This window comes from Siphateles boraxobius, unplaced genomic scaffold, assembly GCF_051911475.1.
Source record: "Siphateles boraxobius isolate OS27281-9 unplaced genomic scaffold, OSU_SipBor_1 46, whole genome shotgun sequence".
Taxonomy (NCBI): domain Eukaryota; kingdom Metazoa; phylum Chordata; class Actinopteri; order Cypriniformes; family Leuciscidae; genus Siphateles; species Siphateles boraxobius.
Genome location: NW_027509097.1, coordinates 5,476,270 through 5,492,288, shown reverse-complemented (window position 1 = coordinate 5,492,288; position 16,019 = coordinate 5,476,270). Strand labels below are relative to the sequence as shown.

General features: G+C 38.1%; 1 protein-coding gene across 4 annotated transcripts in view; it reads right to left on the bottom strand.

Moving 5' to 3' along the window:
* The window catches only part of rnf213b (ring finger protein 213b), a 34,057-nt gene extending 18,328 nt beyond the window's left edge, over positions 1–15,729 (bottom strand). For 3 of the 4 annotated variants that reach the window (XM_077200358.1, XM_077200357.1, XM_077200360.1), the window contains exons 1-25: positions 15,564–15,708; positions 14,019–14,764; positions 13,744–13,899; positions 13,405–13,571; positions 13,041–13,321; positions 12,721–12,956; positions 12,363–12,581; positions 12,041–12,260; positions 11,885–11,940; positions 11,642–11,804; positions 11,426–11,569; positions 11,187–11,285; positions 10,977–11,105; positions 10,647–10,806; positions 10,316–10,483; positions 9,756–9,905; positions 8,587–9,203; positions 8,332–8,491; positions 8,032–8,249; positions 7,625–7,768; positions 6,987–7,139; positions 5,643–6,819; positions 4,390–4,574; positions 4,094–4,243; positions 49–3,975 (exon numbers count right to left, since the gene is read on the bottom strand). In XM_077200358.1, coding sequence (XP_077056473.1) covers positions 49–3,975; positions 4,094–4,243; positions 4,390–4,574; positions 5,643–6,819; positions 6,987–7,139; positions 7,625–7,768; positions 8,032–8,249; positions 8,332–8,491; positions 8,587–9,203; positions 9,756–9,905; positions 10,316–10,483; positions 10,647–10,806; positions 10,977–11,105; positions 11,187–11,285; positions 11,426–11,569; positions 11,642–11,804; positions 11,885–11,940; positions 12,041–12,260; positions 12,363–12,581; positions 12,721–12,956; positions 13,041–13,321; positions 13,405–13,571; positions 13,744–13,899; positions 14,019–14,731 — 9,792 coding nt within the window. In that variant the 5' untranslated portion in view covers positions 14,732–14,764; positions 15,564–15,708. Of the gene's footprint in view, positions 1–48; positions 3,976–4,093; positions 4,244–4,389; positions 4,575–5,642; positions 6,820–6,986; positions 7,140–7,624; positions 7,769–8,031; positions 8,250–8,331; positions 8,492–8,586; positions 9,204–9,755; positions 9,906–10,315; positions 10,484–10,646; positions 10,807–10,976; positions 11,106–11,186; positions 11,286–11,425; positions 11,570–11,641; positions 11,805–11,884; positions 11,941–12,040; positions 12,261–12,362; positions 12,582–12,720; positions 12,957–13,040; positions 13,322–13,404; positions 13,572–13,743; positions 13,900–14,018; positions 14,765–15,563 lie in introns of all 4 variants that reach the window. The other variant, XM_077200359.1, reaches the window with a different exon arrangement.
* Positions 15,730–16,019: the final 290 nt, after the last annotated feature.

Here is a 16,019-nt window from a genome sequence, read left to right as displayed (position 1 = left end):
AAGTCTTAGGAAAAGTGGATCTATTGTCTGTCATCTGTAAAACATTACCTCTAAGAATTTGCTCTTGTCCTGATTGGTTTTGTTCAGATAGTTTATTAATAGGTCTCTGAGAGACTGATGGCTTTGCTGATGGAAATACATTCTCTGAAGTTTGCTTTTCTCCTGATTTCCGAATTCGGAATACTTCAACCTAAGTATGGAGTCTGGTGTGGAACAATTCAAGAGAAAGCTTTTGGCAGTTTCATAGGCCTCCTCTTCATCATCCATGGTTTTGTTTGACTCCATGGTTTTGACTGACTCCATGGTCTTGATTGACTCCATGCTGTCTCTTGCTTCAACATCAACAGGATCTTCGTCCATTTTCACAAGACCAAAATCATCTCCAAGAGTCACAATTTTTTCATGAACCTCTGCATCCTGTACCTTATTGTCAACTTCCATTGAGGCATCTCCTTGTGCCTCATCAAGAAATTTGTTAATGTCCTCCTGAGAATCTGTTACATCTTCATCAATGTGATGAGCCACTGTTTCCTCTCTTTTCATGCATATGCCCATGGCCACATTAGTGTTAGATCCCTCTTCACTTGGTTCATTGATTTCATTCTTGTAAATGGGAATGCAGTGGAGTTCATCATTTTGAGTAGCTTTATCATGGCCCAATTTTTGTATTTTCTCTAAAGCCTGCAGGAGTGCACTGGCACAAGCATCGCCATGGAAACCAACAAAGGCATCTGATAAGGTGAAATTTGCTTCAGTAAATTCAGACTGCTGAACTTTTGAGAACTCTTGCACCCACTGTTTAAGTTTTCCCAAAACCCTGTGCTGCCAAGGAGTCAAATCTGTACTCCTATCAACTTTGTGTTTCTCCAGTCTGTTTTTAAGAGGAACAGGAAACTTTCTGTAGACTTTTTCCTGGTCTTCTACCACAACTAGTCTGAAGTCTTTGTGAACTCGACACTTTACTCTATGTGAACCAAGTCCCAAATCAACATACTGCTGTCCACTGAAGTACACATAGTATTGATTTAAAGCATCATACAAGCTTTCATATAGGTTAAGGAGATTCAAAAGGATGACTGTTCGACCTGTCTCCATGCATGCCTTTATTCTACTCACATTGCGGCATATCTGGGCATACTCTTGGTCTTTGGGAAATCCTGATCCAAAGACAATTTCTGGGCATGTATAGTTCTCCTTGGAGAAAATATGGTGTTGGATTATGTATAAGGCAGCATTATTAGTTGTGAGTAAAAGAAGGTATCGACATTCTTTGTCACTGTGGTGGTTAAGATTTTTTTCAATCATTGTCAATGTACTTGGCCTTTGGACATCTTGAATGTTTTGGAAAATTTCCAAGAAGTAATCAAGTGGATCAAAATCATCCCTTTGTCCACTGAAGTTTCTCAACACAGCCTCTGCCAACTCGCTGTCACATGGCTCTTGATCTGATGAGCTGACTGTTGCAAAAAGCATTTTTATCAAGCTGTAATAATCTCGGAGTCCAAAGAACTGCTCACTGTCAGTTTTACAGATGTTTAGAAAGCCTTTTGCCAACTTTGGCAGAAGGTGCTTGATTTTGAGAAGAATGGTTGATGAGGATGAGCAGATGCCTTCAGCTGTCTCAACTAATTCTTTTTCACTTGGGTCCCAACGGGACACAAAAATACCCCTGTTCATTTTTGCTGGATCAAGAGCCCAGTTTGAGATTCCAACAAATCCAACCTTCATGTATGGTTGTGGGTTGTCACTGTCTATGCATCCATCCTCTAGAAGAGGATGCAATGTCTTTAATGGCATTTGAGGAGAGTCCTCTGCAAGTCCTATTTCATCCAGTACAACTACTGACACATACTCTTCTAAGTTCTTATCCTTTTGGAACCGGGCACAGTTCCGGAAGGTTCCAATGATTCCTTCAGGGCTTGAGTGAGGACTGCACTGAAAGGACACCATGTGAACCTCCTTGAGTTTCTTGAATAAGTCACAGTGAGAGGCCTGGCGCTGCATTGCATCTGCTACGACAGTCTTAGCAAGTGATTTTGAGCTCCCTGGCTTGCCAACCAGAAAGAGTGGAATTCTCAACTCAATGCAGACCACCATAAGGAAGACATTCTCTTTCAAAGCCAGATTTTTGGCAATCGTTTTTCTTGTTTGGATGTTCCTAAGAAAGAAGTCTTGGCATGAAGCTATCTCCAGCTCCAGTGACTCTTTAGAGTTAAACTCAACAGGAAAGTATTTGCTGATAGTCTGTAGGTATGGACTTTTGTCTTCAAGTGATGGGTAATAGCAAACACCGACTGCAAGCACCAAGCAGTTCAAGATCATCTGCTTAGTTTCAATCGAGCGGAAACTTGGAAAAAAATCATCTCTGTGGTTGTAAAACCAAACCAGGACACCCATTGATCTCTCCACATCCCTAAGGCTTACAAAGCTGCATTCATCTGCTTGGCTCCGCATGTATTTCTGAGAGGCAGCCAAAACTTCTGTGATCACACTATGGTATGCTAGGGGCAATCCATGATCCCTCATTTGTTTTTGCACAATCTGACGAATGTAAGAGAGTTCAGCTGAATCACTTAACTGTCCAAAATCCCATACCAGAGGCACCATGCTTGGGGGTAATGGGTGAACACGATACACAAGCTGTCTCATGGGAACTTTACCAAGCCGATCCTCAGTTTCCTCAGCTTTCACTCTGTAGCCTAAACCAGCTTTCTCCAAGCGATCAACCATTTTGGGTGTGTGTCTCTTGTATGGATTGCAAGCAGCAATTATTTTCAGTCCAGAGTTTTTCTTCAGAGGGTATCCTTGTACAGTTTTGTCACATAGCACTTCCTTAATGGCAAAGATTGCTTCAGTTGTGTTGGCTTCATCAAAAAACAAAACGGTGTCGAGTTTATAGTTTTGCCAATTGTTCTGAGCAAGTTCTTCTGCTTCCCGCACCTTCCTATAGATGATGTCAGAAGTAGTACCTCCATGAACTTTGATTAATTTCATGTTTTCAACATCTCTGCCTTCACGTTGCAGATCACAGAGAAAGCGCACAAGCCGCGTTTTCCCACAGCCAGTTTCTCCCATGATGATCACAGGAATCTCACATCTGAATCTCATATGAATAGCCAACATCTTCATGACATTGTCAGTAGTGAGTTCATACGTTGGATCTGGATCAAACTGTCCTTTTACCCAGCCTTTTTTGGCACCAACAACAAAGGAAATTCTTCGTATCTTGTCTTCTCTGGACAGGTCATCAAAGTTTTCAGAAAGGTTAATTCTTTGTCGCTCAATGTCTGAAAACAGGTCTTGTGTCATCACATTTTCCATTAACACTTTGCCACTTTTTGGATCGACTGCATTAAGAATTGTCCCATTTTTCTTCACGTGGAATCCTAAGAAAGACATGGTGGAATGATCTGCATTGAAAAAGATGTATGGGTGAGATTCATTTTCCCATCGTTTTCGAATAGATAGGATGTCTTCCTCAACTTCATTATCAGAGAAAAAGGAGGGGCTCTGGTCAGAAATGTCAATGGAAGGAGAGGCAAAGTCTCGAGCCATGTGAATCATGAATTTTACTATGAAGCCCTTAAAGCCACTTAAATTGTCAGCAAGGAAGTCTGGATCACAGAACAAGGAATTCTCACAGTCTTTAAGCTGTAGGTTAAGAAACCAAGTAAAGTGCTTTAATTCTGCCCATGATGGGTCCTTCAAACCATAGTTTGACAAAAGATGATGGAGACAGTCAACTGGATCACCTTCAACAGAATGAGCTTGATATTTGAAGTGATCCAAGTTTAAATTCCTGTTGAACCTCTTTAAGTATTGGTAGGGTCTCTGAATGTCTTCACTTTTAAACTCTCCATTATCCATCAGTGGATCCAAGGATGTGTACCCCCCTTTTTTTCTCATGATCTCCTTGATGTCTTTAGGGGGCCTGCAGAAGATAGTAGGCAGTGCATGCAAAAACCCATGGGTTGTCTGTAAAACAAAGAAATGCAGAATTCCAGGTTAGTCCCACAATCAAAACGTTTTATTATGACTCAAGGAGCAAAAAGTTAATAAAATGGAGAAAAAAATTACAAAGCAAACATTCTACCTCCATTTGGGTTTGACTCTTTTGACCTTGATGAAGTACTTCAATTGCCACTAAGTGAGCTGCATTTCTCCTCCATATAGTTCCCTTGCTGTCACTAAGACATCCTAGAATTAGCAATTTGAATAGGAATTCCTCCAAGCCATGACGCACCTGTAGAGTCACGAAATCCATTAATACCAATCCAAAATGTAGAAGGAAATGTAGTGAGACAAAATGTTATTAGTCACCCAAAATTAGTATATAATAGTGCACACTATTATAGCAAAAATGATTAAGATATTTTTTGTAAAACATACAGCTGCAGCATCAATGTGCAACAGCAAAGGGTCCTGCTCTCTCAGTGGACCTAGTCTCTCAGACAGAGTTTGGACAAATCCATGCATGTCAACGTAAGGCTCGATGAGTCTGATTGTTTGAAAGGTGGCTGTTGGAACCTCTCTTCTGAACTGCTCAAAAAGACGCTTGACATAGAGAGACTTTCCTGCAACAAGAGTAGGAAGAAATTCCAAAGAAAGTAGAATTCAGCTTGTCTATTCTTGTCTACAAGAGAATATTATCACCATATTTTAAGCCAAGATAAAACACAACCCTTTTTATTTCCACAGTGTGACGCATTTCTGAGTGAAACAGGATATATAATGACAAATTTTTATAGCACATATTTGGAGGGAATATCAGTTATAAATTAAAGTAGCTTCAGAAGCACCGATGAAGCAAACTATTGCAAACAATTTGATGATGTCAAGAATGTGTTAAAAAAAAGTAAAGAGAGTATAGACCCGAAACTGGGACCTTAATGCAATGCATTTCTTTTATTTTTCTTTTGTTTAAACCTTTGTAATTTATCGTTACCGAGACTCTGCCACTCCCCTCTGGCTCAGGCCTCCTTGACTCAATCTGTGTGAGCTGACTTTTTGTTTGTTTGTTTTATTGTTTTGTTTTATTTAGGCTATTTATTTAACAGGGACAGTGTATGGCACTTACATACCAGAATTAGCTATAAGCTAAATTTCATCTGTAGTTCCTGGGCAGGAAAAGGTAACATACAATTAACAAACCAACAAACCATATTAATATACCATAAAACGTCATCACGCAAATAGCCTCTCAGACGACAAAGTTTCACACAAAAAAAAACCCACAATAAAACAGAACAACAGAACAAAATAAAGTGCAATATTAATAAACACAACAATACAATATTAGGATACGACAAAAAAATAGTTTTTTGAGTTTATGATTAATGGGTACATTATTGTATAGATTTTAGCCATAATTTTACTTTATATTTAAACATAAATATTGTGACATCTGCTTAGTGTATTGACACATATATTCATACTTGTTTCTCTCTATAAAATGTGTAAGTGATGGCTGTATTTTATTTATTTATTATTATTTTTTTCTCTCTTTTCTTTTAAGTTTGTTCTATGTGTACCTTTGTATATAAAAAAATCTGTATAGATAAAATTTACAACAACAAAAAAAAAAAGTGAAGAGAGTAAATTTTTTATTTCATGTTGACTTATATAATATATCCAATGCTTACCAACAGCTGGACGTTCAGATGCAATCATCCAGACAGAGAGTTCCCCGGGATAGACTTTTGAGTTTGTGAACAGCTTAGACGGTATATGGAAGTGATGGCGAATATAATTTTTCATTCTTTCTGCAGATATATTCATACCAGTTTGCACCTTATAGTTGCTGAAGAAGGAAGGAACATATCTATCCTGGTTTATAGGACACACCATCACCAGACGGTAATGAGGCCCAGCACACCGTTCATGTGTCTCAAAGAATTCCACCAGAGCCACACTCACATCATAGGTCAGTGATCCTGGATTGACTAGAGTGTAAATCTTCTTATGACCGCTAGCAGTACCCTGTAATAGGCATCGGCGGAGGAAGATCTCCACCTCCTCTTTAGTTGTCTCCTCCTGGCACATTAATACCTCATCAGTTGTTGGAAGAGGATGGTGTGGACTCTCAGCATAAAAAGACAGAGTGGTGCTAATCAGTTCCGCATCAGAACATTGGACAAGGTTCGGCCTTCCCTCTTGTATAATCGGAGGAATCTTGCGTTTGATGTGCATCTGATTCATGTCAGAGAGATTGGAGAGAAACCGCCCAAGTGTTTCAACATCCACATGGTGGTTAAGGAATCTGGACATGTTCTCCTTAAATTGCTGCCACAGGTCCTCCAAGCATTCCATTCCAACGTGTAGTAAAGGCAGGCCAAATTCACTATTCTGTTCTGATTCCTTTGCCGTGTCACATTGAAACATAGATCCAGTCTCAGTTGCTTTTTCAAAGGCCTCTCTGATCTCATTTATGGTGCAATCTGGTTTAATAGGAGTCAAAAGATGCCACATATGTTGTGGCACAGGTTTCCTTCTGATAGTGACACTGTTGATCCATTCGCAAAGATAGACCACTTGCTCTGAAGTGTAGTGATTCAGTGCGTAGTACTGAGAGCGCATCTTAGTCAAGTGGCTACACCAGTCTTTATGGAAGTCCTCCAGGGAGCGACACAGCTTTTGGAGCTCATCTGTAACCTCACCCTGATATTCAACACACTTGCTTAAAAGGGAAAAGCAAACTTGAATGCAGGGTTGATCTTGGTGGTTGCAAGTTATCTTTGCTCCCCAGTTTCGGAAGAGCATATTACCCGATGTGCGCAACTGCAAGAGGATGTCGCCCATCCTCTGGACTCCTTCAAAAACCTACAGGATGAAAACAAAGGTAAGTCTCTACAAAACGAACTTCCATTTCCTTAAAAAAACTGATGCAAATAGAGTAACAGGATTGTATCTGGTCTTTTATTCGTTATTTATGTTTTCAGACATATTCTTTTCAAAATGTTGGTGGAAATGGTTATAATGGACCCAACCTGAGTAAACTTGTTGACTTGATCACTTCCATGCTCCCCTTTAGATGACATCAACATGAGCTTATTCTGCAGCTCTAAGAGTTCATTAAGATTGTATGTCTTTGCTTCTTTGTTCTTCATCACTTTCACATGAAAGACATTCTCCAAACCTGTCTACAAACATATCACAACTTATTGTTACCAAACAGATGCTCAAAACTCACCTATTCTACAGAATGTCTGTTTAGTAAAATATTCAGTCCCACTTTATATTACGTGGCTTTAAGTATTATCTACTTACATTGACAAATATGTCCAATGTACTTATTGTGTTCATGTTGTATTGTAAAACACTTGCTGCTATTGAGGTGTGATACGGGTAAGGTTAGGGGCTGGTGTGGTGGTATGGGTAGGTTTAAGGGTGGGTTAAGGTGTAAGGGAAGGGTTAAATGTGTAATTACAAATGTAATTACATACATTAATTACAGCTTTAATTACATGCAGGTATTTTTTAAAATATAAATACAATGTAAAAACATGTATGTACACAATAAGTCCATTGTATCAAATTATTAGTTACTATTAGTTATAATTAGTTTCATTAAGCCACAGAGCATTTGTATTTTAGGCATTGAACCTAAAATACTCACTGAACTCACTTTCCCATTGAAATCTTCAGGCCAGCCCACATGATACACTCCTCCAGTATTGATAGCTGAGGCCAGGGACAAAGATGATTGCTCTACAGAGCCATGAGTCTCCCTTAAACCTTTTAGCCAATCCAACCACCGAGCGGAGTCTATCTGTATACAAGATTTATAGATATAGATATATCATCAACACTTCAAAGCATGTATGGACGTGTTTCATGATAGTGACTTGCCAGTTTTAAATTGTATTAAAAATAAGCATAATTCGGCACCAATTCATTGAAAGAATAGAGACAATTTATAATACTTATAATAGTAGAAAATAAAATAAAAAAGGTGTACATTTACTCATTTAACTTATCAAGCAATCTATCATAAGATTCATATTTATGAAATAGGTATTTACAGAAACTAACCAGTTTATCCAGGAGTTTCTCATCTTTGTCTAGGGTGTCCCATACTTGCTTAGCATGGTCCATAAACTCTTCAAATCCTGCATTTTCTGATAGTGAGTAAATCAAAGGTCCATAGCCCATCACAGCAGTTTCAAAACTGGCCAGCCGATCAATGTCTGCATCATTCTCTCCAGCAGAAATTGTGACCAGTTCCATAAAAACTTTCAGGTCTCTTAAACCTAGATTAAATAATTAGTAAATTGACAGAAATGTATTGAATATGAAGACTTTATCACAATAGATAAATCTGGAAAATCTTACTTGGAATTTGCATTTTGACCCATTTAATCAGAGTGTCACTTTTCATGAATGCCTTCAGACAGGCTGTGTGCTGGCATTTGACATCTGCCAGCTTTTGCCTGGCGCTGATGAGATCATCACTCAGCGAACCCAGAGTGTTTTGTTTGAATGAGTCATCTCTCTATACATAAAACAAAAAATGTTTACAAATCTAAACAAAAACACATACAGTACATGCTAAATTCAATGTGAGCACTATAAATATTGGTCTCTTACCACTTGTGTCAGGCAATGTATTTGACTGAAGTCTCCTTGTAATCCCAACCTATCTTTAATTTTAAGGATGACCTCAGCAGATTCCGCAGCATGGTCAAGGCGTCTATATTCCTCAATCTGACTGAGACGATACTCTGGCCAGTTCTCATCCTGAAAATTATGGCTTTTCAGCATAGTGGCCATCAAAGTAAACTCTTTCTTTAGACGATCTCCTTCACCCTGATCCCCACACCAGTTCAAAGCCTGATCCACCTCTTTAAAACAAGTTTCTCCCATTGCAATCCGTTTGCCAAGGTTAAGGAAGTCAGTAAGACAAGGCCTCCAGATTCTTTCATGAACTTCTGTAAAGTCTAGTGACAAAAGCTCAGGACCAGCCATTAAATATTCTGTTGCCTTTTCGCGCCATAAATATAGAAGAATGTTGCTGGTTTTCACTTCATACATCTCCCGTGCCATTTCTTGGACTTGCAGATTAATAGTGTAGACTAACACTTGCCTTGTGTTGTTTTTGTCGATATCGTCTTTGGAGAAATATGTTTGCACTTCAACCAGTTTGTGCAGTGCTTCCGCCTGAAGGTTGGATTTGACCGTTTCTTCAAGGGAGGAAACCTCCGGTACTGACGTGCCCAAATGGCAGGTATGGAAAACAAAAAGTTATTATAAAATTCTTCAGAGAGCTTCATAAAGTCTTGGCAGGGGATTTAAAACTGGGGTCCACAAAAGTTATGAGATACATCTTTTTTTTTTTTTTACAATAGTATTTGTTTTATATGTGTAATGCAATTAGTGTAAGTAAACATAGTTACTGGATTTGAAATCTCATTCTGCTCAGAAATCATGAGATTAATCATGATTTTTTTTTACTTTATTGACAGCTTTAGATTGTAACAGAAAGAAATAACAAAAAAGTTGTGTATAATTTTGTGAAGAGAATATATATATATATATATATTTACTTTATACAAAGTAAATGTTTTCCAGAAAATATTTTTTATAATTTGCTTTGTTTCTAGGTAATGCAACAATATAAATGCCAATAATTGTACATTTGCAAACAGCATGTTGTCTTTATAATATCACACTTGTTATTTATCAGACTCAGTATAATAGGCCTTTCACCTTTATCAACAAAAAGTTTGAAAACCACTGTCCTAAGGTACCTTCCTTACCTTCTATGACATCATCAATCTTCCCCAGCATATTTATAAAGTTGGTCATGTACTCCTTCTGTTGCTCAAGAGCTTTTAAGTCATTTTCTCTTTGATTGAGTAGCTCAGATACATTGATTGAGATATTCTCTTCTTTCGTGTTGCTCTTATCTAAAGCCAAAATAAACAAAAATAAACAAAACAAGCTGGTGCCTAATGAAGCCTCTAAAAGTAATAATTAAGTAATGAAAAGATTAAGCGAATAAAGGACTGTTCACACCAAGAACTATAACTATAAAGATAACTGTTATGATATCTATATTAGCATCATTTGCCGCTTCAAATGCTCAAATCTCAAATGCTCTTTAAAAGTCAGGTCGATTCTGATTGGTTGTCAATTGTTTTACTATTCATCAGCTGTGAAAAAATTAAAAATAATTCTGAAAGTGATCCAATGATATAATTCCTCTGTGTTGTTTGTCGTTATAGTTGTGGTGTGGACTATCATGGAATTGTAATGATTCATTTTATAGTTATAATTATAGCTATTGTCCTTGGCATGAACGGCCGTTAAGACTTACACTGCCTGAAAAGCATCTGAAATTGACTCTTATATGTAAAGATAGTCTTAAGGTGGCCCAGGGGTAAACTTCCCTGGCAAAGGGTCTGAATCAGACAACCCAAGAATGACTGACTATCTGCTATTAAACGACTGGCATCATCTTCTAAGTTCCACTGATTCCAATTGTCTGTGAAAATGAAACAAGCCACAATATTATTGAACAACTGCTGCCCCTACTGTATTTATATACAAGGATTCTTAAATTGTGTCCAAGTGTTCTTTCTCTGAATAGTCACATTGTTGTTAGACCATGTTAAAACCATGAAACTTGTGAGACACAGTCACTGCACCTTGAGACAAAAGGAAGTTGATTGCTGATTGTGGGTCCAGTAGGCGACCTTCATGATTCTCCTTAAAGCGAGCTGCTGACTCCACAATAATGGAGGACACGACAGACCATGAAATATGCTTGGAAAAGAGAGAGCGTAAAAGGCCTCCTTCCTTCTTTGCCTGCAAGAAAAGGCCAAAAAGACAAAACATTTTTTTACAAAAAGGTACCAGAACAAGATGTAAAATAAATTACAAATACACCAATCTACCTAATAAAAAAAAGAGAGTGAGTGATACATAAAACAATACTAAAACAACAGAATTCTTTCAGCTTCAAAAGGTGACATTACCTGACACTGGTTCTTAATAGCAGCCTCACACAACTCTCTGAAACAAGACTGAAGGTTTGCATGACTATTCTCAATAGCCTTTGCTGACGTCTCCAGAAAGTACACAGCAATCTTGTCAGTGTCAGAGGTCTGAAAAACAAAAGGAGGATGGCTACATACATTGTCTACCATTCCAATGAATATGCTTCTAAAATAAGGTTTATATCTTACCTGGGACACTCTCCGTCTCAGGTCTCGTTCTAATAAACCCATCCAGCTTTCAGAGATGTCTTGTATTGAACACTCAATCCCATACAAATCATTCCACAACTTCAAAGAAGAATATACCAAATTAATATTTTATAGCTCCAGCCACAAGGTCAAGAACTCTTACCTGCAGATTTGCATAGCACAATTCAACTGTGTCTTTAGACCGTCATGCAGTTGATAAGTTGTCCTGATTACTTCACCTGCATTTCTCTAGGGTAAGTGAATCCTGAGTTCTGCATCAGAGGTTTGAGGAGCAGTCCATCTCTCCACTTAGTGAAATCCCTTTGAATGTCATTAAGTTTGGACAAAAGATGTTTGTGCTGTTGTTTCATTTCCTCTCCACCCTGCAAAATAAAATTATTTGCTTAAAAAGACAGAATACCATGACTGACAAGAAGACCTCAATGATACAGTACCTTTGAAAACGTATCATGAAGAATTTCAGCCACTTTGAGCAGGAGTTGGAAAGAGAGCACTGTGACTCTGTAATGTGAGACAAGTCGAGCATTCTTGCAAGCACTCTTGTAAACACTTATGCAACGCTGAAGGATTAAATCCGACGATTCGGGCTCCATGATTCTATTGATTAAAGAAATTCTGGATTAATACCTGTTCAATATCAAATATCAATGAATCCCACATGTAATGAACTTTCATACCTCCCTCTGTCCTCCTCAACCTTCTTCAACAAGAAGTTCAGGACATTTTCAGTTGCCTGCAATTTAAAAAAAAAAAAACATCGGTTGATATGAAAGTGTTCTCTCTGTGCCAAATGTAAAACCTGTAGAGCAAGCTATGTGCCCTTAATCAAATACCTCCAGATCTTTTTCTGTGCGGTTAGGATCAGTGTTAGTCTTTTGTTCAGTTTCCTTCATTCTGTACATTAGGCTCTGGATGAGGAGTTCAAAACCACTTCCAGTCACCTGGGCAAACTCAGGGACATCCTCAAAAGCCACGAGGGAAAGCCAGCTTTTCAACAAGCAAGGCTTATCTTTGGTCATTGATAAGTGATATCTGATCATCTGAAGGACCATCCTACAAGATTAAGAACAACACATGTAATCTCACACATATCTATGTTCAAGTCATTATGAAATTTTGAGAATTAAAAATTCTCCTAAAGGTATTCAGACAAACCTCCTTTTGTCAGGGAATCCTCTAATTCTCTCCCTAAAAGATGGATATTCTATCTTTTCAAGCCCTGCCCAACTCTGTTCGCCCATAGCTGAGCCTGGATCTGATTTTGCCCCTTTACCCTGTGTATTGAGCTTTCTCAATAAATGAAGAACAGGAACAAGTAACACTATTTCAGAGATCAGATTCCTTGAACATTGGTTTATCAGTCCCATCACAGTGCTGTAAAGAAACCAAAGTTATGATGAAAATTGTGGTGTCTTTAAAGACATAACCATTAAAAATGCAATAAATAAATAAGTATTTTGTAGTCTTTACATATTCTATAAAACCACATATTTGTCCGATAAATCTTGCTCACAAGTCAATCGAAGGTAGGGCTGTTAGGGTTGTTTGCATTTCTCCAAGAGAAGCAGTCCTTTCAGAGACAACACGGCAGAGTTTGCCCCAGTCTTTTGTGCTGAGTTTCACACTGCAGCCACAGCACACCTGGAACACTGAGAGGGCCACTTCCAAAGATATGGAGGTCTCTGAAGTTTTCCCTCCAGATTTTCCATTTAAAACGGAACTCAGTCTTTCAGAAATCAGTCCAGCGACCTAAAACAAAGAGGGCAGATCTATAGTCCTTCTAATCTTTTAGGATAGTATTTTGAATATGGAATAAAGCTACATAAAGCTCACATCTACATTTATTTGAGAAGGGAAGAGATTTGCTGGGAATTTCAAACGTCCCATGACCGACTGAAAACCTTCTTGGCATCTGTTTAGGTGTTCAATAAGTGTCTTGTACTCTTCATTGATAAATGGCCCCCATTTCTGAAACACTCTGTCCAGCAGTGTATTAGCAGAGGTTTCCCAGCGTTTGCAAATTTCTTCTTGTTTGTTCGGAAAAAACCAGTTCTTCACTCTTTCTTTAACAGATGTTGAACCTGAACTTATATAACCTTCATAAAGGTGCAGTTCTTGAGAAGAAATACAATATAGATCAGGCATAACATCACACACAATGTACAATGACTTACTGAAAAACGTATTTAACAATTACCTTTTACTATATTGTCAGTGGGGACGTTAACATATCTTAATGCCATTTCCTCAATGTGGCCATGTTGTTTCTGCACTGCATACATGTATTCTATTGGAACACCCCTTTCAATGCTTCCCCAAACTGGAAATGTTGCTTCAATCAAATAGCCTTCCTGTCCTTGGCCCCTAATCAACAAGAAATGACATGACAGTAAAAAAACACTGACACTATACAATACAAAGATCACATATAACTTTTACATCAGTTATATGTTCTTGCATGATTCATATTGTATTTGCTACCTGTAGGCTATAATATAATGACTATGTTGTCATTATAAATGAATAATAAACTTACAAAAAATGTGTAATTTGTAGTTCAAAGCGTTCAATCCCAGAAAGCAGCAAAAGGGTGTCATGCTGTGGGTTAAATGCGAATCTTCTGTCCAGAACAGCATAAATATAGAATGTGAAAATCGGCTGTTCATCTGGAGCCCTCACTGGGGAAGGTTTTCTATGAAAAAATAAAGTTATTTAAATAAACCTTTAAACAATTAGAGGTCATATACTTTATCTATTTAGGTCAAACATTTGATATGATAAGCATTTGCATTATCTTATAATGTTGCAAACCTTTTTTTACTATCAACCTTATCCGCTGCGGTCTGCTTCTTCTCCTCCTTAGACTCTTTAGTCTTTCCTGCGGCAGCAGCCGCTGCGTACGATTTTGGCTCTTCTGTTCCTGACTTGAGGTTACTGTCTTTTTGTGAATCTACTTCTAAATGTTTTTCGTTTGTGTCTTTATCTTTCTGATGATCTCCATCTTGTTTTCTGCAACCACCTGATAGGTCAGTCCTTTCTTTTGCCTCCTTAGTAAGTTCCCTTGATTCACTAATTCTCCTTTTCTTCCGCTCTACACTTTCCTTCTTTTCTCCATCACTTTCATTTCCTTTGTTCCTCGGCAGCACAGTTTTCACCTCCATCCTAACATCTTCAGGACTGATGTCTGTTGGTTGTGACTCCTCTGTGGTCTTTGTGTTGCCATTGATCTCTGTTTGAGTCTGCTGTGTTGCATGACTGACAGTCTCTGTCTGAGTGTCCTTGTTTTCCAACCTACTTGAGCCAGTTTGAGTCTGAGCCTCTTTGCTCAGCGGCTCAGACTCTGTTGCACCTGTGCTGTGCTGTCCATGGCCTCTGGATCTGGATCTGCTTGGGTGACTCGTATGCTTGCCTTTTGGTTGATTCTGTGAATTCGTTCTAAATGAAGATGTGCTGCCATCTCTTTTTCGAGTCCCCTTCTGTTCACCTGCATTTCCTTTCGCTCTACCCTTTCCCTTCTTTGGCATTTCTACTTTCTTACAGCTTGTGGCTTCCTGGTTCTAGCAAAAGAGGTTCAAAGGTCAAAGATCTTCAAAAATAAATATTTTGTAAATGTGTGTATGTAATATATAGGCTATATGGCACAAGGAGACTAAAGGCACATAGTGCTTCACTATTCCAATAGTGTATGATTGCAGAAAAAAAATATATTGATTGAACATTGATGGATTAACACATTTTGTGGAGAAATCATGTGTGTGTGTGTGGGGGGGGGGGGGGGGGGTGTTGGCTTCAAAAATGTAAAATGTCAAAAATGGGTTTCAGAATGCGTTTAAACTAGGCCTATGATTTTGTATTTTTAAAAATGCCATACTTTACAGAGACTATTGCCTAATCATGGTGAGGAGACATCCATGATTTTGCCTGTGGCTATTATGGTTTGGCTGCAAAAACCACAGTTTAAACACGGTTACTACACAATGACTTTTTAATTTTCATAAGGAATCACAGAACATTGCATCACATCATTGACTGTAACGACAGTCCAATCAAATTCATAACAATGTTTTATGTTTTTTTCCACAGCGCATCGTCAACAATCTCATAAACATCTCTGTTCACAAATAACAACTTCCTCATTACTTATTTTAGGTTTAGTGAGAAATGATACTGCCTCACATGTTTCTCGAAGAGAAACATGTCTAAAAAAATTCTAAACAGTTTTTTGGTAAATGTAAGTGAAACCTAAAATAAAGACTGCACATCATGAACCATGTGTGTGCACAAACCTCTGTGAGAATAGTTTACAACAAACCGAGAGGATACATAACAACAACATATATCACGGCATAGGCCTACCTGAATTGATCCTTGGCTTTGTAAAAAGATGACAGAGACATGTTTTGGAGAGTCACTCTCCCTGAACAGTTTTCACTCCTGTCAGAAAACCGAACTATTCCTTGCAGTTCCGCTCTGTTCGCTTCTTATATTGCATTCGGTACATAACTTTCAGTTTCGTTTCACCAGCTGGTTTCACTGCCCGTTCCCTCGTCATTACAACGAACGAACACAAGTATGAAGATAATATGATGCCATAAATACATGCCTTACACTTACGAATAACAGTAAAATGCCGCAAATATTTTTTTTCTTACACTTGAAATTACACCTTTACAAATATTTTTTTGCCAACGCAAATTTTATTTACGCTTGCAATCTTATGTAAACTTTCACAAATCTTGCGCATGCGATTCTTTATGGCATCATATTACCTTCATACGCAAGCTTAACTCATAAATATTAATTGGGTCCTCA